The 27,313-nt window shown below is 37.3% G+C and overlaps 1 protein-coding gene across 10 annotated transcripts in view; it reads left to right on the top strand.

The window, feature by feature from the left end:
• The window catches only part of AAGAB (alpha and gamma adaptin binding protein), a 96,448-nt gene that overhangs the window by 10,243 nt on the left and 58,892 nt on the right, over positions 1-27,313 (top strand). For all 10 annotated transcript variants that reach the window (XM_082447627.1, XM_082447634.1, XM_082447635.1 and 7 more), the window contains exons 2-4: positions 19,257-19,447; positions 19,584-19,680; positions 20,031-20,120. In XM_082447627.1, coding sequence (XP_082303753.1) covers positions 19,257-19,447; positions 19,584-19,680; positions 20,031-20,120 — 378 coding nt within the window. The remainder of the gene's footprint in view (positions 1-19,256; positions 19,448-19,583; positions 19,681-20,030; positions 20,121-27,313) is intronic.

Genomic DNA, 27,313 nt, shown 5'->3' with positions numbered 1-27,313 from the left:
TGTTATCTTCCTGTGTGTGTGTGTGTGTGTGTGTGTGTATGTTTGTGTATGTATGTGTAATTAAAGGTCAAAGAGGTTGTGATTTTCTCAGGTTGTTCAGCTCGTAAAAGTTGGAGATTCAATTCTAGTTCTTTTATATATGTGAAATATGATGAACTTCCTGGTGGCCAGAGCTGTATGTATTCAAGGTGAATTTAGGGATAGGAGAAATTACAATAGAAGATTTCACTACTACAGTGAGAACTTTTATGGTTCAAAATAAGTTTACACCTTCTCTTTCATGGTAGTTGGAACCTTAGTAGATGAACTACCGTAAGCTAATAAAAAATGAAAATGCCTCTATTGGTGCCCAATTTGTTGTTTTTTTTTTTTATCGGTCAAGTAGAGAATTTGTGTGAAGTGTTAGACTAATCTTTTAGCTGTTGTTGAAGAGTTAAGTGATTATAAGGTATTTGTCTTCCCAGTAAATGGCATTCCAGTAACGGGGTAGAGAGCAGTGGGGAAGTATTACACATCAGCTGACGTTGCACAAAACCGTTTATGATACTGAGAGTATTGTATCATCCTGGAGGATTCTGAGTGTATCTAGACTCAGGCCTTTATTTCTGGGCCACCTAACTGCTTATTTTTCTGTAGCAGAAGATAAAAAACATCCAGAAAATATGCAGTGGTCATTTGGTTTAAACAACTTGCTGCCTTTTGCTCTGTATAATTCCTCAGCAAATAATGACACTCAATAAATAATGAAATCTGATATAAAACCATTTTTAAAAAAAGGTTAAAGTATGAAAACTGTTTTAAATATGTCTGGCAAGAATGAGGATCTGGACACGACGTTGTATTTGTGTTGGAGCCAGTGCACACAGATACCACAAATACCTCTCTGAGAATTACTTATCCAGGAAGCAAGACGGAGGTACGTTAAGACAGAGAGGACAGTTGGGAAACTCTTAAAGAGCCTTTGTGATGTTTTAGATTCAGTAACAAATAACCTTTTTAGTGTTTAATTTTCCACACAGACCTGAAGGCCGGTTCTACACAGAGGGGGGGTAAAGTAGTACCTGGATCAAAGTCAGTATGCTCAGAGCAGGAAAATGTGTGATCATTTGGTAATAAAGAGCACTATTATGCTGACATAAGAGAATTGCCATTCTGTCTGAATTCTGCTGGGGTTGTTCAGGACTTTCGTGAGGAAAAAAATTTGTGAATTGAGTGCTGAGTTCTACCTTCTTCCTAGGTATCTGATTTTAAGCATGTTAACTTTTCATTGCACAAATACTTACTGACTGTGTTTACATGTGCCATCATTGTTCTCAGTATCTAAAACCTGTGCCTCAGTCTCCTACCTTGTCAATAAAGTGATTTTTTTAAAGCAGCTTTGGGGTGTAATTTAAATACCATAAAATTCACCTGTTTTAAGTGTAGAAAATTTCTGTCATTCTAGAAGGAGACCTTCTACCTATTAGCAGTCATTCCTCATTCCCACCCCAGCTCTGGGAAACCACTAATGTACTTTCTGTCTCTATAGAGTTGCCTTTTCTGGACATTTTATATAAAAGAAATCATATGAAATGTGGTCTGTTGTGTCTGGCTTCTTTTACTTAGCTTGATGTTTTTGAGATTCACCCCTGCTGTGAGCATGTACTTGGTATTCCATTGTATGGAGAGGCCACATTTTGTTTATCCATTCATCTGTTGATAGACATTTGGTTGTTTCCACTTTTTGGCTATTATGAATAATGCTGTTATGGGCACGCTAAGAAACTATTGTATACTATTTTACGAAACTGCTGGACTTTTTCAGAGTGGCTGTACCATTTTACCTTTCCTGTCAGCAATGTATGAGGGTTTCAATTTCTCCACATTTTTGACAACACTTGTTATTATCTGTATTTTCATTTATATAATGGGGGTGAGGTAGTGTCTCGTGGTTTTTATTTGCATTTTCTTAGTAACTAATGATGTTGAGAATCTTTTCATGTGTATATAGTCCATTCATATATCTTTGGTGAAAAGTCTATTCAAATCTTTTGCTCATTTAAAAAGAAATTGAAGTATAGTTGAATTACAATATTGTGTTAGTTTCAGGTGTACAGCAAAGTGATTCAGATATATATATGTGTGTGTATATATATATTTCAGATTCTTTTCCATTATAGGTTATTATAAGATACTGAATATAGTTCCCTGTGCTATCTTGTTGCTTATCTATTTTATGTATAGTAGTTTGTATCTGTTAATCCCATACTCCTAATTTGTCCCTCTCCCCTTTGGTAACCATAAGTTTGTTTTCTATGTCTGTGAGTCTGTTTCTGTTTTGTACATAGATTCATTCGTATTATTTTTTAGATTCCCCGTATAAGTGGTATCATGTAAAGTTTGTCTTTGTCTGACTTACTTCACTAAGTGTAATATTGTCTAGGTCCATCCATGTTGCTGCAAATGTTAGTATTTCATTCCTTTTTATGGCTGAGTAATAGTCCACTGTTTATATATATTACATCTTCTTAAGCCAGTCATCTGTTGATGGGCACTTGGGTTGTTTCCATGTCTTGCTTTTTCCCATTAAAAAAATTTTTTTTGTCTTCTTATTAATGAGTTGTAAGAGTAGTTTATATATTCTAGACACAAGTTCCTTATCACATATGTAATTTACAAATATTTTCTCCCATTCTGTGGCTTATCTTTTGGTTTTCTTGATGGTATCTTTTGAAATGCAAAAGTTTTAAATTTTGTTGAAGTCCAATTTATCAGTGTTTTCTTTTTCCATTATCCTTTGACTGTGTGTTCTCCAGTCATGATTTTAACCCATCTGGAAGGACCTTTTGGATACTGGGATGTTGGGTCTGTTAGTTTTATAACGTTTTCCATCGGACCAAGCTTATTTTCAGTATTTACATACAGGAGCTACAAAATAAATGTTCTTCATTAAATTTACTCTGTTTTGGAAAATTCATCTTAGACATGTTTACCTTCTTTCAGAATAAGTTAGCATCTGCTGCAGATTCTGTTGTCAACCTGAGCAGACATTGACATTTTTTGTGAAGTTTTATTACTTGCTGCTGATTTGTTTATGAAAAATTACCAGTTGAATATGAAAATTATTTTCATCTCATAATTGCCCTGTTTAGACTTATGTGTTCTTTGGAAAATCACCATTTATAAATTATTTTCAAAGCATCTAAGATTAATTGCCAGATAATTTTTATGGTTAAAATAATTAAAGAATACATTTGAGATAGATTTTTATCAGAGAGAGATTTTATCAGATGCAAATGAAAGTCATTTATGTCTGTGGTGGGAGGTTATGGTGCCTGGCTGTAAAAGGCTAGTTTCAGTTCTATGAGAAAGAATAAAACCAACTTTGCATTCCACAACTTTTATTTTGTTTCATGAATACAGTCAAGTCAGTTCCACAAGTTCGTTTGCTTTAGATCAGGGTTTCTGTTGACATTTTGGGCTGAGTAATTCTCTGTTGTGTGGGGCTGTCCTGTCCATTGTATTCTTGGCCTCTGCCCACTAGGGGCCAGTAGCATCTCCTCGCTTGTGACAACCAAAAATGTCTCTAGATGTTGACATGTGCCCTGGGAGACAAAATCACCTCCCCATAAAGAACCACTGCTTTAGATGATATCTGGACCTATGATTCCAATAAATAAGTGATAGTAATGGAATCCAAGGAAGTCCCCTCCTTTCCCCCAAATATGAGTGGGAATTGTCCATCAGCTGTGCCACTGGGATTGATAAAGTGGTCTTTGCATGCAGCCCGTGAAGTTTAGAGGCTGATGGTTCTTCCTTGGCCCTCGTAAAGCATTTCTCCACATTCTTTCTCCCCTGGCTGCCAGCTTCTTTCTTTATGTCTTTTGTGCATGTTGGTCTCTCACGTTGGTCTTCTAAGGGCAAAGCAGATACCGTGTACCCTCCCCCACCACACCCCCACCCTCAGATATTTTAACATGAAGATGTGGTGACCAAGTCCAGTCGGCTGTTGGGAGAAAGCGAACTTGACGAAAAGGAGGAGGGCTGAGTTGGATTTCCTCTGCTTAAACTTTTAAAACTTTTCCGCTGTGATACAAAAAGCCCCAAAGCATGTGGCAATGTGAATTTACAGAGTGACCAGAGAGGAGTGTGTGAGGAACAGGTAATTAAGTGTTGTAAGCAAACCAGAATTGCTGTCCTCCTGTTAAAGCAGGGGTATGTTGCTCTAACTCAATCCAGTTCCTCTTCTCAGCCACTTAATACTGCTCCACTGATGGATCTGTCATGTACACGGAGACAGATATTGCATATATATGCACCAGGAGGCTGCAGGCTGATTACTCGGAGAATCACAGATAAGAATTTCCTGACATTTGTCTCTAAAGTCCCAGCCCTAACCTTGCAGTTTTAACCTTTAAATGGCACACAGGCTCCAAAGGCCCTTTACGCTGCAGCAGTATGATCTACTCCTAGTACTTGGAAAATCATCTGGTAGTTAATAACTGCTATAGAGTCTTGGACAGAGTAGCACCCACCTTGTATGGCGTTCTCTTGAAACTGTGGCTATGAAATGGTCACTGGTTGCAACAATATGGAACCATTATGATTTTTTTTTCTCTTATAAATTTATTTATTTATTTATTTATTTTTGGCTGCGTTGGGTCTTTGTTGCTGCTCACAGGCTTTCTCTATTTGTGGTGAGCAGGGGCTACTCTTTGTTGCAGTGCACGGGCTTCCCATCGCAGTGGCTTCTCTTGTTGCGGGGCACGGGCTCTAGGCGCATGGGCTTCAGTAGTTGTGACTCGAGGGCTGTAGAGCTCAGGCTCAGTAGTTGTGGTGCACGGGCTTAGCTGCTCTGCGGCATGTGGGATCTTCTGGACCAGCGCTCGAACCCATGTCCCCTGCATTGGCAGGCGGATTCTTGACCGCTGTGCCACCAGGGAAGTCCTGGAACCATTATGATTTTTAAAGGTCCCTCTTTGTCTTTCCTCCTTGCTGTTTAATGCAAACTCTGGCTGTCATATTTTTTACCAAATCACATTTTGCTCAATTCTTTTCTTTCATAATAGCTACTTTCCCCTTCAACTGACGTCAGACTCTGCTGCCTCCTATACTTTTCCTAATTGCTTTCTCTTCTGTCTCAGTCTGAGCCTTAACAATGGAAAAGAAAAATTCGAGAAGGCATACTTTGGGAAGGGAGGGGCCAGAGCAGCTTAGTTATTTCCTAATTGTAATGTTTCTTACTAACTCTCCTCAACACGTGTGTAACCTGTCCTCTTAGAGTCAGGAGTGCTGTCACGTGTGCAGGAAACTGAGCTGGGGAGGAGGACGTGAACTTTACTGAGGGCCTGCTCTGTGCCCGGCGCCCACCTGTGCTTCTTGTGCATTGTTTTATTTAATCTTCAAGGAGCCATTTGAGGAGTGTTTTTGTCCCCTGTTGCAGGTGAGGAGATGACTCACAGAGATATTAATTTGTCATTCTCACTGAGGGCCAGCATTCAAATGCAGGTCCCTCTGACCCCAGGTCTGTGCTGTCTCTCTTTTCCGGCCTTTTCTGGTTAGTAGTGCTGCCATCACAAAGGGAAGGGGAAGGAACTGTGGGTCCCCCAGAGGAGTGGGTACCATGAAAGACACTGGTATCGGGGGTGGGAGGTTATGATGCCTGGCTGCAAAGGCAGTTTCAGGTCTATGAGAAAGAATAAAACCAACTGTATTCTCAGAAGAGTACTGCTTTCTGGAAGGATCATCTTGATTTGAGGTGGCAGCTGTCACTTCCCTCAGGGCATAGAAAATATGATTTAGCCACTGGACAACTCTTCACAAATCAATGTCACAAATCAATTAATCAATGTCATGATTAATTAAGTGCACATTAATTCTACTGGTATTAAAAGTGTCTTTAGGGCTTCCCTGGTGGCTCAGTGGTTAAGAATCCACCTGCCAATGCTGGGGACATGGGTTCGAGCCCTGGTCCGGGAAGATCCCACATGCCGCGGAGTAACTAAGCCTGTGCACCACAACTACTGAGCCTGCGTTCTAGAGCCTGTGAGCCACAACTACTGAGCCTGCGTGCCACAACTACTAAAGCCTGCGCACCTAGAGCCCATGCTCCGCAGCAAGAGAAGCCACTGCAATGAGAAGCCCACGCACCGCAACAAAGAGTAGCTCCCGCTCGCTGCAACTAGAGAAAGCCCGCACGCAGCAGCAAAGACCCAACACAGCCAAAAAATAAATAAATAAAATAAATATGTTAAAAAAAAAAGAATGTTTAAAAAAAAAAGAAAAGAAAATCTAGCTGGTGTGCCAAGCCACGACTTCACAACTGTTATTGCTCAGAAGTATTTAAAAAAAAAAAGTGTCTTTAATTCTCTTACTGAAGGAGATATGAATAATCTAAAACAGTATCAGTTCCTTGAGTTTAGAATGCACTGATTTGGTCTTTTTTGGCTGGGGTAGATAGGTGAGGGGGTAAGGTAAGGATTGTATTTATATATGTGCATGTATGAAATTGGGTATTTGTGCTGTTTTGTGAATTTGCCTTGGAACTTCAGAAAGCTTCTTGCCTCTTTCTTTAATGATTGCTTTCCAAATTAACCTTTTTCTGAGGGAAGGAACATCAGGAGAGACGGAGTAGTACAAAGAAGGGCAAGAAGAAGAGGGAGTTGCTGGGTCACTGACCTGAAATGCTTCCTTGGCTTACAGCTTTCTTCAGCTTTGGAATCTCTTCACTAACTTGCCGAGTGGGAGGGACTATAGGGGAAATAAGATCACCAAGGCAGTGAGAAGTAAGTAGGAGTTGCTGGAGAATTGATGGCTATGTAACAGTTTCTCAAACAGAAAAGGAGATTTATACTTGTACTTAAAGCTAGGGGAAAGGTTTACACTTACTACTGGAACTGAGTTGACATTTAACTTCTCATCTGAAAACACTATGAATTAACTATTTTAAGCTGTGAAACCATTCGTAATAACATAGCTGGCAATTAATCATCTAGTATTTGTTCTTTAAAAATGACGTATTACAGCTCCACCAGGTGGCTGCCAGCAGAGTGAATGGCAGGAGGAGGGAGAAGCTGCTCTTGATTGTATTTGTGCATCATTTTGACTACATCAAAATTCAGTTTAGTGCAGGGCAAAGAAGTGAGGCCGTGACAGGTTTTTCTAGGAAGTCTGTCTGGCAAAAAACTCCCACAAGATCACTGTGACTCACTTTTGACATAAAAATACCCAAAACCCATCAACAGTTTTCTGATGGGTTAATTGTACTGTGGGCTCATATCTTTTGGTACCCTCATTCCAGCTATTATTTTTGGTTTTCATGAAAGGGAAGAGGATGCTTAGGCCCATAGGTTAGTTTTGGCTGTGACCGTTAGACACTTGAGTGTGATCTAGCTCAAACACTAAATATTGTAACATGTAACGCACCACAGTAGAGTAGGAAAGAATGCTGGTGACCTGAATTCTGTTTTAGGCTCTGCTCCTATTAGGCAAGTGGCTTCTTTTTTCTGGCCCTCAATTTTCTTATCTGTGAAATGAGTGAATTATACTGACTGATCTTCGGAAACTCTTAGCCATGTGCACCAGCATTTGAGTGATTTTTGCTTTAATTTGGAAAAGAATAAACTTGTTAAACGTTTGAAACCAAATATAAAGGATGAGGAAGAAAAGCTATATTTAGTGTAGACATTTACATTTTTAAAATTAAACTCTACATTATGATGTTGATGATAAGAACTAGATGAGCCAATCTTCACTTTTCTCTCTCTAGTTCTAATATGGCACAGATGTGATAATAAAGCCCACATGCAGCCTCACTGAAAGTATCTGATTAGACATAAAATGTTAAAAAAATCTGATAAGTAAATTGACCTATCAAATTGTTTTAGGCAGCACAAAGAATGAAAACAAAACAAAACAAAAAACCACCGAGCTGCTAAAACTTTGAAAGGTAAAATTTATTTTCCCAATTTATTGGTTCTATTCTCATTTAGATTTAGAGAAAAGAGAAAGAAATAGCTTCTTTGTATGTGTTAAGTAGATATCTTCTCACTTGAAAACCAAGGACAGTATGTAATTGAAATTAGGAGCTCTGAGTAACACATTGGTTTATCCTCTTGTATTCTAGACATTGATTAATAAAATGAACCATCCTTAATGGATCCAAATATTCTGAATTGCAGTTTGTAAGTAAATATATGACATCTTCATTGATTTAAGTTAGTTAAAGACATTGATTTGAAAAAAGCGTAACCCACATTTTATTCCAGTTTCTAACAATACAAGCAGCCTAGGAAATATCAAGAACTGCCTGTGGTGCTGGTAGGAGTACTGGTCCCGTGCTCCTTCTACTTTCCCCTTAAAAGCAGTGAGCTCATTGTTGTACTCTTTGTGCTCCCCCCTTAAAAAAAAAGTCAATTCATTATTTTAAAAAATTCCCCGTGAATGAAGACTGATTCCATGTGGTGGCTCCTCCTACCCTTAAAAAAGAAATCAGTTTATACATTTTTTGCTACTCTCCTTGGTTCAGTTTTCCTTCTTCCATATGTGCTTTTATCAGCATATTGCTATGCCACCTGCTTGAAGTTTGAAACGTTAGCTTTGGATGCAACATAGACTTTAATCTGAGTTTTTTTTTTTTTCTATGAGACATTTACATGAAAGCAGAATCTTTGATTTTAATAACTTATGTGTTCTTCCTGGTTATTTCTTACCTGAGCTCCATTATGAGGGACACTGCAGCTGGCTGCTATGGGATTGATTGATAATTAATAAAAGATTATAACTTAAGGTAGAAATTAAGCAGAAAGAACTACTGATTTCTTAAAGAGACAAGGTAAACTCAGATTTTCAAATATTGGCACAGACCTGTTAATTTAAGAGTAACAATTCTGGTTTTGGTGAAAAATTTTAGAAAGTTAGTTTCAAAATGGGCCTTATGTCAAAGGTAAAGTCTTAAATTTATTTGAAATTTAATTTTTTGGTTAAAAAAGAGGTTTTAGGGACTTCCCTGTTGGTGCAGTGGTTAAGAATCCGCCTGCCAATGCAGGGGACACGGGTTTGAGCGCCAGTCTGGGAAGATCCCACATGCCACGGAGCAACTAAGCCCGTGAGCCACAATTACTGAGCCTGTGCTCTAGAGCCCGCGAGCCACAACTACTGAGCCCACGTGCCACAACTACTGAAGCCCGCGTGCGTAGAGCCCGTTCTCTGCAACAAGAGAAGCCACTGCAATGAGAAGCCTGTGTACCACAGCGAAGAGTAACCCCTGCTCTCCGCAACTATAGAAAGCCCGCGCACAACAACGAAGACCCAACACAGCCCAAAAATATATATATAAATAAATAAAATTAAAAAAACAAAAAGGTTTTATTTTCAGCAGACCAGTTTTTTTTTTTTAACATCTTTATTGGAGTATAATTGCTTTACAATGGTGTGTTAGTTTCTGCTTTATAACAAAGTGAATCAGCTATACATATACATATATCCCCATATCTCCTCCCTTTTGCGTCTCCCTCCCACCCTCCCTATCCCACCCCTCTAGGTGGTCACAAAGCACCCAGCTGATGTCCCTGTGCTCTGCGGCTGCTTCCCACTAGCTATCTATTTTACAGTTGGTAGTATATATAAGTCCATGACACTCTCTCACTTCATCCCAGCTTACCCTTCCCCCTCCTCGTGTCCTCAGGTCCATTCTCTACATTATTCCTATCCTGTCCCTAGGTTCTTCAGAACCTTTTTTTTTTTTTTTTGGATTCCATATATATGTATTAGCATACTACAAATAACTCAATTTCATTTCTTTTTATGGCTGAGTAATATTCCATTGTATATATGTGCCACATCTTCTTTATCCATTCATCTGTCACTGGACACTTAGGTTGCTTCCATGTCCTGGCTATTGTAAATAGAGCTGCAGTGAACATTGTGGTACATGACTCTTTTTGAATTATGGTTTTCTCAGGGTATATGCCCAGTAGTGGGATTGCTGGGTCGTATAGTAGTTCTATTTTTAGTTTTTTAAGGAACCTCCATACTGTTCTCCATAGTGGCTGTATCAATTTACATTCCCACCAACAGTGCAAGAGGGTTCCCTTTTCTCCACACCCACTCCAGCATTTATTGTTTGTAGATTTTTTGATGATGGCCATTCTGACTGGTGTGAGGTGATACCTCATTGTAGTTTGTTTGTTCTTTTAATTTTTGAATTTTATTTATTTTTTTATACAGCAGGTCCTTATTAGTCATCAGTTTTATACACATCATTGTATACATGTCAATCCCAATCTCCCAATTCAGCACACCACCATCCCCACCTCACCGCGGCTTTCCCCCCTTGGTGTCCATACGTTTGTTCTCTACATCTGTGTCTCAACTTCTGCCCTGCAAACCAGTTCATCTGTACCATTTTTCTAGGTTGCACATACATGCGTTAATATACGGTATTTGTTTTTCTCTTTCTGGATTACTTCCCTCTGTATGGCAGCCTCTAGATCCATCCACGTCTCAACAAATGACCCAATTTTGTTCCTTTTTATGGTTGAGGAATATTCCATTGTATATATGTACCACATCTTCTTTATCCATTCGTCTGTCGATGGGCATTTAGGTTGCTTCCATGACCTGGCTGTTGTAAATAGTGCTGCAGTGAACATTGGGGTGCATGTGTCTTTTTGAATTATGGTTTTCTCTGGGTATATGCCCAGTAGTGGGATTGCTGGATCATATGATAATTCTATTTTTAGTTTTTTAAGGAAGCTCCATACTGTTCTCCATAGTGGCTGTATCACTTTACATTCCCACCAACAGTGCAAGAGGGTTCCCTTTTCTCCACACCCTCTCCAGCATTTGTTGTTTGTAGATTTCCTGATGAGGCCCATTCTAACTGGTGTGAGGTGATACCCCATTGTAGTTTTGATTTGCATTTCTCTAATAATTAGTGATGTTGAGCAGCTTTTCATGTGCTTCTTGGCCATCTGTATGTCTTCTTTGGAGAAATGTCTATTTAGGTCTTCTGCCCATTTTTGGATTGGGTGGTTTGTGATATTGAGTACCATGAGCTGTTTATATATTTTGGAGATTAATCCTTTGTCAGTTGCTTCATTTGCAAATATTTTCTACCATTCTGAGGGTTGTCTTTTCGTCTTGTTTATGGTTTCCTTTGCTGTGCAAAAGCTTTGAAGTTTCATTAGGTCCCATTTGTTTATTTTTGTTTTTATTTCCATTACTCTAGGAGGTGGATCAAAAAAGAACTTGCTGTGATTTATGTCAAAGAGTGTTCTCCCTATGTTTTCCTCTAAGAGTTTTATAGTGCCCAGTCTCACATTTAGGTCTCTAATCATTTAGGTCTCTAATTTTGAGTTTATTTTTGTGTATGGTGTTAGGGAGTGTTCTAAGTTCATTCTTTTACATGTAGCTGTCCAGTTTTCCCAACACCACTTATTGAAGAGACTGTCTTTTCTCCATTGTATATGCTTGCCTCCTTTGCCATAGATTAGTTGACCATAGGTGTGTGGGTTTATCTCTGGGCTTTCTATCTTGTTCCATTGATCTGTGTTTCTGTTTTTGTGCCAGTACGATATTGTCTTGATGACTGTAGCTTTGTAGTATAGTCTGAAGTCAGGGAGTCTGATTCCTCCAGGTCCGTTTTTTTCCCTCAAGACTGCTTTGGCTATTCGGGGTCTTTTGTGTCTCCATCCAAATTTTAAGATTTTTTGTTCTAGTTCTGTAAAAAATGCCATTGGTAATTTGATAGGGATTACATGGAATCTGTAGATTGCTTTCGTTAGTATAGTCATTTTCACAGTATTGATTCTTCCAATCCAAGAACATGGTATATCTCTCCACCTGTTGGTATCATCTTTAATTTCTTTCATCAGTGTCTTATAGTTTTCTGCATACAGGTCTTTTGTCTCCCTAGGTAGGTTTTTTCCTAGGTATTTTATTCTTTTTGTTGCAGTGGTAAATGGGAGTGGGAGTGTTTCCTTAATTTCTCTTTCAGATTTTTCATCATTAGTGTATAGGAATGCAAGAGATTTCTGTGCATGAATTTTGTATCCTGCAACTTTACCAAATTCATTGATTAGCTCTAGTAGTTTTCTGGTGGCATCTTTAGGATCCTCTATGTATAGTATCATGTCATCTGCAAACAGTGACAGTGTTACTTCTTCTTTTCCAATTTGTATTCCTTTTATTTCTTTTTCTTCTCTGATTGCCATGGCTAGGACTTCCAAAACTATGTTGAATAATAGTGGTGAGAGTGGACATCCTTGTCTTGTTCCTGACCTTAGAGGAAATGCTTTCAGTTTTTCACCATTGAGAATGATGTTAGCTGTGACTTTGTCGTATATGGCCTTTATTATGTTGAGGTAGGTTCCCTCTATGCCCACTTTCTGGAGAGTTTTTATCATAAATGGGTGTTGAATTTTGTCAAAAGCTTTTTCTGCATCTATTGAGATGATCATATGGTTTTTATTCTTCAATTTGTTAATATGGTGTATCACATTGATTGATTTGCATATATTGAAGAATCCTTGCATCCCTGGGATAAATCCCACTTAATCATGGTGTATGATCCTTTGAATGTGTTGTTGGATTCTGTTTGCTAGTATTTTGTTGAGGATTTTTGCATCTATATTCATTAGTGATATTGGTCTGTAATTTTCTTTTTTTGTAATATTTTTGTCTGGTTTGGGTATCAGGGTGATGGTGGCCTCATAGAATGAGTTTGGGAGTGTGCCTTCCTCTGCAATTTTTTGGAAGAGTTTGAGGATGGGTGTTAACTTTTCTCTAAATGTTTGATAGAATTCACCTGTGAAGCCGTCTGGTCCTGGACTTCTGTTTGTTGGAAGATTTTTAATCACAGTTTCAATTTCATTACTTGTGATTGGTCTGTTCATATTTTCTGTTTCTTCCTGGTTCAGTCTTGGTAGGTTATACCTTTCTAAGAAATTGTCCATTTCTCCAGGTTGTCCATTTTATTGTCATAGAGTTGCTTCTAGTAGTCTCTTTGGATGCTTTGTGTTTCTACGGTGTCTGTTGTAACTTCTCCTTTTTCATTTCTAATTTTATTGATTTGAGTCCTCTCCCTCTTTTTCTTGATGAGTCTGGCTAAAGGTTTATCAATTTTGTTTATCTTCTCACAGAACCAGCTTTTAGTTTTATTGATTTTTGCTGTTGTTTTCTTTGTTTCTATTTCATTTATTTCTGCTCTGATCTTTATGATTTCTTTCCTTCTGCTAACTTTGGGTTTTGTTTGTTCTTCTTTCTCTAGTTCCTTTAGGTGTAAGGTTAAATTGTTTATTTGAGATTTTTCTTCTTTGTTGACTTAGGCTTGTATAGCTATAAACTTCCTTCTTAGAAGTGCTTTTGCTGCATCCCATAGGTTTTGGATCATCGTGTTTTCATTGTCATTTGTCTCTAGGTATTTTTTGATTTCCTCTTTGATTTTTTCAGTGATCTCTTGGTTATTTAGTAACGTATTGTTTAGCCTCCATGTGTTTGTGTTTTTTACGTTTTTTTCCCTGTAATTGATTTATAATCTCATAGCGTTGTGGTCAGAAAAGATGCTTGATATGATTTCAATTTTCTTAAATTTACTGAGGCTTGATTTGTTACCCAAGATGTGATCTATCCTGGAGAATGTTCCGTGCTCACTTGAGAAGAAAGTGTAATCTGCTGTTTTGGATGGAGTGTCCTATAAGTATTAATTAAATCTATCTAGTCTATTGTGCCATTTAAAGCTTCCATTTCCTTATTTTCATTTTGGATGATCTGTTCATTGGTGCAAGTGAGGTGTTAAAGTCCCCCACTTTTATTGTGTTACCGTCAATTTCCTCTTTTATAGCTGTTAGCAGTTGCCTTATGTGTTGAGGTGCTCCTATGTTGTGTGCACATATATTTATAATTGTTATATCTTCTTGGATTGATCCCTTGATCATTGTGTAGTGTCCTTCCTTGTCTCTTGTAACATTCTTTATTTTAAAGTCTATTTTATCTGATATGAGTATTGCTACTCCAGCTTTCTTTTGATTTCCATTTGCATGGAATACCTTTTTCCATCCCCTCACTTTCAGTCTGTATGTGTCCCTAGGTCTGAAGTGGGTCTCTTGTAGACAGCATATATGTGGGTCTTGTTTTTGTATCCATTCAGCGATCCTGTGTCTTTTGGTTGGAGCATTTAATCCATTCACGTTTAACCTAATTATCAATATGTATGTTGGTATGACCATTTTCTTAATTGTTTTGGGTTCGTTTTTGTAGGTCCTTTTCTTCTCTTGTGTTTCCCACTTAGAGAAGTTCCTTTAGCATTTGTTGTAGAGCTGGTTTGGTGATGCTGAATTCTCTTAGCTTTTGTTTGTCTGTAAAGCTTTTGATTTCTCCATCAAATCTGAATGAGATCCTTGCCGGGTAGAGTAATCTTGGTTGTAGGTTCTTCCCTTTCATCACTTTAAGTATATCATGCCACTCCCTTCTGGCTTGTACAGTTTCTGCTGAGAAATCAGCTGTTAACCTTATGGGAGTTCCCTTGTATGTTGTTTGTTGTTTTTCCCTTGCTGCTTTCAATAATTTTTCTTTGTGTTTAATTTTTGCAATTTGATTACTATGTGTCTCAGCATGTTTCTCCTTGGGTTTATCCTGTATGGGATTCTGCACTTCCTGGAGTTGACTGACTATTTCCTCTCCTATATTAGGGAAATTTTCAACTCTAAGCTCTTAAAATATTTTCTCAGTCCCTTTCTTTTTCTCTTCTTCTTCTGGGACCCCTATAAATCGAATGTTGGTGCGTTTAATGTTGTCCCAGAGGTCTCTAAGACTGTCCTCAATTCTTTTCATTCTTTTATCTTTATTCTGCTCTGCAGTAGTTATTTCCACTATTTTATCTTCCAGGTCACTTATGCATCTTCTGCCTCAGTTATTCTGGTATTGATTCCTTCTACAGAACTTTTATTTCATTGATTGTGATGTTCATCATTGTTTGTTTGCTCTTTAGTTCTTCTATGTCCTTGTTAAAGGTTTCTTGTATTTTCTCCATTCTATTTCCAAGATTTTGGATCATCTTTACTATCATTACTCTGAATTCTTTTTCAGGTAGACTGCCTATTTCCTCTTCATTTGTTTGGTCTGGTGGGTTTTTACCTTGCTCCTTCATCTGCTGTGTGCTTCTCTGTCTTCTCATTTTGCTTCATTTACTGTGTTTGGGGTCTCCTTTTTGCAGGCCACAGGTTCGTGGTTCCTGTTGTTTTTGGTGTCTACCCCCAGTGACTAAGGTTGGTTCAGTGGGTTGTGTAGGCTTCCTGGTGGAGGGGACTAGTGCCTGTGTTCTGGTGGATGAGGTTGGATCCTGTCTTTCTGGTGGGCAGGACTGTGTCCGGTGGCATGTTTTGGGGTGTCTGTGACCTTATGAATTTAGGCAGCCTCTCTGCTAATGAATGGGGTTGTGTTCCTGTCTTGCTAGTTGTTTGGCATAGGGTGTCCAGCACTGTAGCTTGCTGGTTGTTGAGTGGAGCTGGGTCTTAGCATTGAGATGGAGATCTCTGGGAGAGCTTTCGCCGTTTGATATTACGTGGATCCGGGAGGTCTCTGGTGGACCAATGTCCTAAATGTGGCTCTCCCACCTCAGAGAGACAGGCCTGACACCCAGCCGGAGCACCAAAACCCTGTCAGCCACATGGTTCAGAAAAAAAGGGAGAAAAAAAGAAAGAAAGAAAGAAAAAAATAAAATAAAATAAAGCTATTTAAAAAAATAAAAAATAGTTATTAAAACTTAAAAAATTCAAAAGTAATTAAAAAAAAGAAAGAAAGAAGAGAGCAACCAAACAAAAAAACAATCCACCAATGGTAACAAGTGCTAAAAACTATATTAAAAAAAAAAACAAAAACGGACAGACAGAACCCTAGGACAAATGGTAAAAGCAAAGCTATACCATCAAAATCACACAAAGAAGCGTACACATACACACTCACAGAAAGAGAAAAAGGAAAAATATATATATATCGAGATACGTGGGGAGTTTCTTGCCTTTCGGGATGTCTGAGGTCTTCTGCCAGCATTCAGTAGGTGTTCTGTAGGAGTTGTTCCCCATGTAGTTGTATTTCTGATATATTTGTGGGGAGGAAGGTGATCTCCATGTCTTACTCCTCCGACATCTTGAAAGTCTCCTCCAGACCAGTTCTTCTTAATAACCACATGATGAAAGTTTACCAATGAAAAAATGCACATGTGCACATACACATTTTATATATTATATGTCATTCCTAGTAATTTTTAAAAATTTTTAATATTTATTTACTTATTTTTGGCTGCATTGGGTCTCAGCAATGGCACAGGGGATCCTTTGCTGTGGCATGCAGGCTTCTCTCTAGTTGTGGCACGTGGGTTCCAGAGGGCATGGGCTTACCGTTGCAGCTTGCAGGCTCAGTAGCTGTGGCATGCAGGCCTAGCTGCTCCCTGGCATGTGGGACCCTAGTTCCCCAACTAGGGATCGAACCTGCATCCCCTGCATTGGAAGGCGGACTCCTAACCACTGGACCACCAGGGAAGTCCCTTCCTAGCAGTTTGAGACTAAATAATTCCTGCATATATTTTTGTTGAGCAGAAACTATGGCAACGTTCCAAATATATAATCCTAGCTCTGGAATTTAAAATTTAACTTCTGGTTTTCTGTGTTTTGCTAATTGTGAGTTTGAGGAATATTAAAAAAAATTTTTAAACTATTGGTGTATAGTTGATTTATAATGTGTTAATTTATGCTGTACAGCAATGTCATTCAGTTATACATATATATACATTCTTTATCATATTCTTTCCCATTATGGTTTATCACAGAATATTGAATATAGTTCCTTGTGCTATACAGTAGGACCTTGTTGTTTATTCATCCTGTATAGTATAATAGTTTGCATCTGCTAACCCCAAACTCCCAATCCTTCCTTCCCCCACTCCCCTCCCCCTTGGCAACCACAAGTCTGTTCTCTGTCTGAGTCTGTTTTTGTTTCATAGGTTTGTTCATTTGTGTTGTATTTTAGATTCCACATATAAGTGATATCATATGGTAGTTGTCTTTCCTTTTCTGACTTACTTCACTTAGTATGATAATCTCTAGTTGCATCCATGTTGCTGCAAATGGCATTATTTCATTTTTTAAAAATGGTTGAATAGTATTCCATTGTATATATATATGTACCACATCTTCTTTATCCATTCATCTGTCGATGGACATTTAGGTTGTTTCCATGTCTTGGCTATTGTGAATACTGCTGCTATGAACATAGGGATGCATGTATCTTTTCAAATTATAGTTTTGTCCAGATATATGCCTAGGAGTGGAATTGCTGGATTATATAGTAATTCTATTTTTAGTTTTCTGAGGAACCTCCATACTGTTTTCCACAGTGGCTGCACCAACTCACATTCCCACCAACAGTGTAAGAATGTTCCCTTTTCTCCACACCCTCTCACTATTTGTAATTTGTGGACTTTTTAATGATGGCCATTCTGACTGGTGTGAGGTGGTACCTCATTACAGTTTTGATTTGCATTTCTCTTATAATTGGCGATGTTGAGCATCTTTTCATGTGCCTACTGGCCATCTGTATGTCTTCTTTGGAGAAATGTCTGTTTAGGTCTTCTGCCCATTTTATGATTGGGTTGTTTGTTGTTTTGTTATTGAGTTGTATGAGCTGTTTGTGTATTTGGGAAATTAAGCCCTTGTCAGTCACGTGATTTGCAAATATTTTCTCCCAGTCCACAGGCTGTCTTCTTGTTTTGTTTATGGTTTTCTTTGCTGTGCAAAAGCTTGTAAGTTTGATTAGCTCCATTTGTTTATTTTTGCTTTTATATCTGTTCCCTTGGGAGACTGACCTAAGAAAACATTGGTACGATTTATGTCAGAGAATGTTTTGCCTATGTTCTCTTCTAGGAATTTTATGGTGTCATGTCTTACTTTAAGTCTTTAAGCCATTTTGAGTTTATTTTTGTGTATGGTGTGAGGGTGTGTTCTAACTTCATTGATTTGCATGCAGCTGTCCCACTTTCCCAGTACTACTTGCTGAAGCGAATGTCTTTTCTCCATTGTATATTCTTGCCTTCTTTGTCAAAGATTAATTGACCGTAGTTGTGTGGGTTTATTTCTGTGCTCTCTATTCTGTTTCATTAATCCATGTCTGTTTTTGTGCCAGTACCATGCTGTTTTGATTACTGTAGTTTTGTAGTATTGTCTGAAGTCTAGGAGGGTTATACCTCCTGCTGTGTTCTTTTTCGTGAGGAATATTTTATATGTTCATCTTAGTATGCATTAAAAAGGAGTTTGTGGCCGTTTGGCTGTATATTCTTATTATAACCCCAGTTAGTGGCATGTCATTTTACTTCTCTAAGCTAATTTTCCACATCTGTGTAAAATGGAGGTTATGGTTACGGGTGTGAGAGATGGGAGTTCGGGTTAGAACAATTTCTGATGTCTCTTCAAGTTCTAAATATTGTATGACATTATGGAAGCAAAATGCTCCAGTGGTTCCATGACCACATCTATGTTTATTCATCATTGACTTGGTTATTTACTGTTAAGAATTTCACCCAGTTATACCCATGTTGCACATGGATTTCTGAAACATTTGGTTCTTTCCTAAACCATTCTTTCCTAAATCATTTAATTTGCTTGGCTTTCTGTATTAAAATTTGCCAGAAGTGTCTTTGTCAACAAGAATTTGAGTTGGCTTTCACAGAATCTGAAGAAGGCTGAATATATATAAATGGAATGGGGTCATTTATCAGTATCCATTCTTTTATTTCATTAGTTGAATTAATGTGTCAACATTTGGCCCAGGGACTGTGTGTAACCGTTTTGTTACTGGTTTAGCTTTGCTGCTATCTTCCTTTTAGCTTGCAGTAAGTACAAAATAGTTACAAATTCTTGACTATTCTCACAGTCTTCCAGCTTCCATGAAATATGTAAGCAATAAAATAAATGTAGCTGGTTTTCTTTCTCTTCTGTTTGCTCTTTACTGGGTATTTGGTTAGATGACTGTTTTGTTCTCTATTACTATCTAATCTAGTCACAATAGTTTTTATGTTCTTAAAGAAAAAAGCCAATTAATTGAATTAAATTATGTCACCATTACTTTTATAATCAAATGATCAGAGAAGGAAAATATCCTAATTAATCAGAGGCCCTTTGAAATCCTTGCATAAAAAGAATTATTAATCTGGTATCTTACTGAGAAAATTGACCATTGTATATTGGTTTTGTACTTTCCATGGTAATATTGTGTCATTTATTTAGATATCCTTGGAACAGAAGATCTTATTGTGGAAGTGACTGCCAACGATGCCGTGAGGTTTTATCCCTGGACCATTGATAATAAATACTATTCAGCAGATATCAATCTGTGTGTGGTGCCAAACAAATTTCTCGTCACTGCAGAGATTGCAGAGTCTGTCCAAGCATTTGTGGTTTACTTTGACAGCACACAAGTAAGAGTCTGTTTTCCATGGACCTTGAATAAGAAATTATTTTGTGCTTTGTTTTTTTTAACCTTGCATTTTCTGTGAGTTCTCTTAATGTCTCTTTTTCTGTTTTTGTTTCTATGTTTCTTTCTCCTCCCTCTAGAAATCTGGTCTCGATAGTGTTTCCTCCTGGCTTCCACTGGCAGAAGCATGGTTACCTGAGGTGATGATCTTGGTTTGCGATAGAGTGTCTGAAAATGGTAAGGAACTCCAGTGGGATTGTAGGTGGTACGTACGTTACATTTGCCATTCCTTGGTAAACAATACATTGGTTTCCTTAACTTAGAACAGTATATCTTGTGTGATTTTATTACCTTACAAAAATATTTTCAGCTATTTCTCTTTGGAATCTTGCAATATTTACATTTTACTTTTTAAGAACGGACACTTGGGGTTTGAGAAATCATTTTCCTTATATTAATTTATTTTGTATGCCTTTAGAATAACATTGACATTAAAGGTAACACTTTGAGATTGTGGAGAGTATTGCAGCAATATTCATGTTTTATTTTATTTTTGCTTATAAAGAATCTTTTGTGTGTTATTTTAGGTGTAAACCGACAGAAGGCTCAAGAGTGGTGTATCAAACATGGCTTTGAATTAGTAGAACTTAGTCCAGAAGAATTGCCTGAGGAGGATGGTAAGTATTTATGTGTCAGGAGAAAGCATGGCATTTGGATTCAGATATGAGCGATTATTTTAATTCAGGGAAGAAGAATCAAAATGATATTCAAAACACATTTTTCACTAGCTCTTTGAAAAGATTTGTGCAGAATCCATTGATGCGGTCTGTTAGTTGAATAATCCATTTATTTGGTTTTACCACCCATTTTAGGACTTTTGAAATGTTTGTTTTTCTTATGGGTAAAGGTAGAGATTTCTACCTTAAATCTTAGTCATTTCCTCAGTCTCTTATCCTTTCTCTGCTGCCAAAAAAGGAGGGTTTGATCTATATTCATAAACAGTTAAAGTTTATGTTTCTTATTTTGAATTCCTAGTAACCTGAGGTTGAATTCCCAGGAACCCTAGGGAACATGTCAATACTATTTGTATGTCTTTTGGATATTTGAAACCACAAATAGGCCCAGAATGCGCACCCCCGGGGTAACTCTGCACTTACCTGTCTTTACTATACTTTGGACCTTCTATTTATTCCCCCTCTTTTTCCCCCTTCCCACATTCCTCTTCTCATCTTTTCTTCCGAGTACAACTATGCTAGCTGCTGTGGAATCTACCAAGATAAGATGGGTTTTGGCCCACCAAAACCTTATAATCTGGTATAAGAGATGAAACAGGTATACAAATAATTGAATTACCAAGTGGAACATCGTAAGTATTATAAAAAATATGTATATTGGTGTTATGGTGTTTCAGAGATGGAAGAGGTTATTTATCTTCAGAAGTTCAGAGAACGCATTGGTACATGAAATCTCACATGTCAGCCGCTCCATGGGGAAGAAATGGAGAAGGTACTGGACTTATAGGACTGGTAGCAAGATGCCAGTTGTTGTAAAAGACGTTCTAAGTAGGGCAGCCAACATGAATTAAAGTGCATAGAGAGGCTAAAAGTAATTATTACGTGAAACCTATATTTTTTTAAAAAAGAAATTAAGAAACACTTTTCTATATCCTGGCTTATTTAGAAGTTTTGCAAATGTTGTTACCTTCAGGAATAAAGCACTGCCTGAGAAGAAGAGGACAGAAATGAAAGAAAAAGGCTGATTTTTCTCCCTATACATTTTTAAGAATATTGAAAATTAATAAGTATAATTTCTCTTCCATGTTTTTCTAGACTCCTTAAACTTGTTCCTGTTTTGTGTATGTGAGCATGTGTGTGATTCCTTACTTCTGGCACTAGAATGTTCTCTTCTTCCTGTTGTCCTTGAGGGTCAACATTTGAGTCATTTATTTTATCTGTTTTTATTTTGGAATCTCTGCTCCTTTATACCACTGTGCTTCTCCTTGCCCCTGTCTGAATAGTGTTCTTGTATTAATTCAGCTTAATCTTTTATTTTAAATTATTCAATCTTGTTCCTTTATTATGATTTTGTGTCTTGTATATAAGACTCTTTTTTCTTTTTTGGCCATGCCACACAGCTTGTGGGATCTTAGTTTCCCAACCAGGGATCAAACCGGGGCCCATGGCAGTGAGAATGTGGAGTCCTTACCACTGGAGTGCCAGGGAATTCCCTAATTCAGCTTAACCTTTAAATAGATTTCAACATATCATCTTTACGTAAGTTAACTAAAACCTTCCTAGAATGTTTTAACGCAAACTGTTCCCAAGCCATATACCCTCGTCCTTTATTGGCATGTGTTATTCAAACATCAATATGAGACTTTATGCTTCTTTGTATTAAATTCAACTTATTGATTCTAGCTCTTTATTTCAGATCATATTTTTGGTTCCTGGTTATATCATCTGAAGTACTAGTTATTCTTTCAAGAATTGAATCATTCATAGTTAAGATAAACATAGCTTTTATTTCTTCATTTAAACACTGATGGTGATAAACTCATCTTTGTACAGTATTTTCAGTTTAACCCTTCGCATATTTCTGTTAGGTTGGTAGGATGGTATTCTTTAAATGATTCATCAGTTCATGAGTTGCTGTGTCTTTCAGGCACCATGTTAGTTTAGGTAGTGAGTGAGAACTCAGTGAGACATGACTCCTGCCTTCAAAGAGTTTTCAGTCTAGAGGGGAAGGTTACACCAGTAAATTATTAGTTCCAGTGCATCTTTTCTATGGGAGAGGTGTACATAGTGGTGTCATCCCCACTTTTGTTTCAGAATAGCATGAGTGATTTGCCCTTAATCGAATAGCTAATAAGTTATAGAGCCTGGGTTCACATTAAGATCTTCTGACTTCTAATTCTGTGCTCTTCCTTTTAAACCACCCAGGACTGGGCCAGGCCGCTAGAGACAGGATCTATATGGACTGTGCTCCGTAAACTCTTAGGAGACTTTTCTCTTTAAACCACACGAAAACTATTTCTGCTGTCGTTTTCCATATGCAGTCTTACAATACTCATTAGCTGAAGGATTTCCATTTCCTTTGCACACCCTCATATCTATTGATACATTGTAGCTAAGAATACCATGTTATTATTGGTATACTAACTGGGATTACTGCCCTGTTATTTTGAGTAGTATCAATTAAAGTCCAGAAGCAAAATAGTACCCATACTAAACTAATTAAGTTGTGTAATTGATGGAAACCTAACATTTTCAGGAGAATATGAGTGGATTCCATTCATGAGGTAATGGGGTTGACTTTACTGTATAAACCTTTTATACTGTGTATTTAATTGTTTTAGTTTCTAGAATATTCTTTTTTCAAATTGAAGTATAGTTGATTTACAATGTTGTGTTAATTTCTGCTGTACAGCAAAATGATTCAGTTATACATGTATATATACATATATATATACATTCTTTTTTATATTCTTTTCCATTATGGAAAATATCTCAGGATATTGAATATAGTTCCCTGTGCTATACAGTAGGACCTTGTTGTTTGTTCATTCTGTAGTAATGGTTTGCATCTACTAACCCCAAACTCCCAGTCCATCCCTCCCCTACCCCTGTGCCCCTTTGTCAACCACAAGTCTGTTCTGTATGTCTATGAGTCAGTTTCTGTTTTGTAGATAGGTTCATTTGTGCCATATTTTATTTAAAAATTTTTTTTATTTTTATAAATTATTTATTTTTTTTGGCTGTGTTGGGTCTTCACTGCTGTGCGTGGGCTTTCTCTAGTTGTGGCGAGTGGGGGCTACTCTTCATTGTGGTGCGCGGACTTCTCATTGTGGTGGCTTCTCTTGTTGCAGAGTATGGGCTCTAGGCGTGTGGGCTTCAGTAGTTGTGGAGCGCAGGCTTCAGTAGTTGTGGCTTGCGGGCACTAGAGCGCAGGCTCAGTAGTTGGGGTGCACGGGCTTAGTTGCTCTGTGGCATGTGGGATCTTCCCGGACCAGGGCTCGAACCCATGTCGCCTGCATTGGCAGGCAGATTCTTAACTGTTGCACCACCAGGGAAATCTCTGCCATATTTTAGATTCCGCATGTAAATGATATCATGTAGTATTTGTCTTTCTCTTTCTGATTTACTTCATTTAGTATGATAATCTGTAGTTGCATCCATGTTGCTGCAAATGGCATTATTTCGTTCTTTTTTATGTCTGAGTGGTATTCCATTGTATATATGTACCACATCCTCTTTATCCATTCATCTGTTGATGGACATTTAGGTTGTTTCCATGTTTTGGCTATTGTGAACAGTGCTGCTGTGAACATAGGGGTGCATGTATCTTTTTGAATTATAGTTTTGTCCAGGTATATTCCCAGGAGTGGGATTGCTGGATCATATAGTAATTCTATTTTTAGTTTTCTGAGGGACCTACATACTGTTTTCCATAGTAGCTGTACCAACTTACATTCCCACCAGCAGTGTAGGAGGGTTCCCTTTTCTCCACATCCTCTCCAGCATTTGTTATTTGTAGAGTTTTTAATGATGGCCATTCTGACTGGTGTGAGGTGATACCTCATTGTAGTTTTGATTTGCATTTCTCTAATAATTGGTGATGTTGAGCATCTTTTCATGTGCCTACTGGCTATCTGTATGTCTTCTTTGGAGAAATGTCTGTTTAGGTCTTCTGCTCATTTTCGATTGGGTTGTTTGTTTTTTTGTTGTTGAGTTGTACGAACTGTTTATATATTTTGGAGATTAAGCCCTTGTCTCTTGCATCATTTGCAAATATTTTCTCCCATTCCGTAGGTTGTCTTTTCATTTTTTCTATGGTTTCCTTTGCTGTGCAAAAGCTTGTAAGTTTGATTAGGTCCCATTTATTTAATTTTGTTTTTATTTCTATTGCCTTGGGAGACTGGCCTAAGAAAACATTGGTACAATTTATGTCAGAGAATGTTTTGCCTATGTTCTCTTCTAGGAGTTTTATGGTGTCATGTCTTATATTTAAGTCTTTAAGCCATTTTGAGTTTATTTTTGTGTATGGTGTGAGGGTGTGTTCTAACTTCATTGATTTGTATGCAGCTGTCCAAGTTTCCCCGTACTATTTGCTGAAGTGAATGTCTTTTCTCCATTGTATATTCTTGCCTTGTTTGTCAAAGATTAATTAACCATAGTTGTGTGGGTTCATTTCTATGCTCTCTGTTCTGTTTCATTGATCCGTATGCCTGTTTTTGTACCAATACCACACTGTTTTGATTACTGTAGCTTTTTAGTATTTTCTGAAGTCTGGGAGAGTTATGCCTCCTGCTTTGTTGCCTTTCCTCAGGATTGCTGTAGCAATTCTGGGTCTTTTATGGTTCCATAATAAGATTTTGGATTATTTGTTCTAGTTCTGTGAAAAATGTCATGGGTAATTTGATAGGGATCATATTAAATCTGTAAATTGCTTTGGGTAGTATTGCCATGTTAACAATATTAATTTATCCAAGAGCATGGGATATCTTTCCATCGCTTTGAATCCTCTTTTATTTCCTTTATTAATGTTTTATAGTTCTCAGCGTATAAGTCTTTCACCTCCTTGGTAAGGTTTATTCCTAGGTTTGTTTTTTTTTTTGGTGCAATTTTAAAAGGAATTTTTTTTTACATTCCCTTTCTGATATTTCATTGTTAGTGTAAAGGAATGCAACTGATTTCTGAATGTTAATCTTGTATCCTGCTACTTTGATGAATTCATTTATTATATCTAGTAGTTTTTGTGTGGAGTTCTTAGGTTTTGCTATATATAGTATCATGTCATCTGCATATAGTGACAATTTTATCTCTTCCCTTCCAATTTGGATACATTTTCTTTTTCGTATCTGATTGCTGTGGCTAGGAATTCCAATATTATGTTGAATAGAAGTGGTGAGACTGGGCATCCTTGTTCCAGATTTTAGAGGGAAGGATTTCAGCTTTTCATCATTGAGTATATTGGCTGTGGGTTTGTCATAAGTAACTTTTATTGTGTTGAGATATGTTCCCTTTATGCCCACTTTGGTAGGAGTTTTTATCATTAATGGATGTTGATTTTGTCACGTGGTTTTTCTGCATCTATTGAGATGATCATGTGGTTTTTGTCTTTTCTTTTGTTGATGTGGTGTATCACATTGATTGATTTGCATATGTTGAACCATCCTTATGAACTTAGGATGAATCCCACTTGGTCATGGTGTATGATCTTTTAAATATTTTGTTGCATTCAGTTTGCTAATACTTTGTTGAGAATTTTTGCTTCTATATTCCTCAAAGATACTGGCCTGTAATTTTCTTTTTTGGTGGTATCTTTGTCTGGTTTTGGTATCAGGGTGATAGTGGCTTCATAGAATGTCTTCGGGAGTGTTCCCTCCTCTTCAGTCCTTTGGAAGAGTTTGAGGATTGGTAAAAGTTCTTTGTATGTTTGGTAAAATTCACCTGTGAAGCCCATCTGGTCCTGGATTTTTGTTTGTAGGGAGTTATTTTTTTCTTTCTTTCTTTTAATTACAGATTCGATTTCACTTCTAATGATAGGTCTTTTCAAATTATCTGTTATATTTCTTCTTGATTAAATTTTGATGGGCTGTATGTTTCTAGAAACTTGTTCATTTCTTCTAGGTTGTTGAATTTGTTGGCATATAATTGTTCATAGTATTCTCTTATGGTTGTTCTGTATTTCTGCAGTCTTGGTTGATATTTCTCCTTTTTCATTTCTTATTTCGTTTATTTGGGTTCTCTCTCTTTTCTTTGTGGTGAGTCTGGCTACTCACCACAAAGAAAAGTTTGTCAATTTTGTTTACCCTTTCAAAGAACCAGCTCTTCATTTTATTGATTTTTTTTCTTTTTTTTTTTTTTTTATATTGATAGTTTTTTTCTATTTTGGGTTCTCTCTCTTTTCCTTGTGGTGAATCTGGCTCTATTGTTTTGTGCCCCAGTATGTCATCAGTCCTAGAGAATATTACATGTGCACTTGAAAAGAATGTGTATTCTGGGTTTTTTGAATATGATGTCCTGAAAATATCAATTAAGTCTAACTGTTCTATTGTATAATTTAGGATATCTGTTGCCTTATTGATTTTGTCTAGAAGATCTGTCCATTGATGTGGGTGGGGTGTTAAAGTCGCCTACTATTATTGTATTCCCATCAATTTCTCCTTTTATGTCTGTTAGTATTTGTTTCATGTATTTGGGTTTTCCTATATTAGGTGCATATATGTTGACGAGTGAAAATCCTCTCCTTTTATTGATCCTTTTGTCATTATATAGTGTCCTTCTTTATCTTTCTTTATGGCCTTTGTTTTAAAGTCTATTTTGTCTGACATGAGTATTGTGACCCTCACTCTCTTGTCATTTCCGTTTGCATGATATGTCTTTTTTCCATCCCCTCACTTTCAATCTGTGTGTGTCCTTTGCCCTAAAGTGGGTGCCTTGTAGGCAGCATATTGTACTTTCTTGTTTTTTATCCAGTCTGCCACTCTGTCTTTTGATTGGAGCATTTAGTCCGTTGACGTTTAAGGTAATTATTGATAAATATGTATTTATTGGCATTTTAAACCTTGTTTTCCAGTTGATGCTGTGTTTCTTGTTTGTCCCTTTCTTTTTCTTTTTTGTTTTTCATTTTGGGGTTTGATGATTTTCTTTTATTTTATGCTTGTGTTCTCTTCTTTTTGGTTTTTGTGAATCTATTGTATGTTTTTGATTTGTGGTTACCCTGTTTTTCAAGTATGTTAACTCCTTACTATATCTGCTTGCTTTAGACTGACAGTCATATAGGCTCAAATGCATTCTAAAAAAAAGAATCTACATTTTCTTACTCTCCTCCCCCACATTTTATGATTTTGATGTCCTCTTTTATATCT

Source organism: Balaenoptera physalus (assembly GCF_965194825.1).
Source record: "Balaenoptera physalus genome assembly, chromosome: 2".
Lineage (NCBI taxonomy): Eukaryota > Metazoa > Chordata > Mammalia > Artiodactyla > Balaenopteridae > Balaenoptera > Balaenoptera physalus.
The sequence above is the reverse complement of the archived record's forward strand: the minus strand, read 5'-3'. Positions and strand labels throughout refer to the sequence as shown.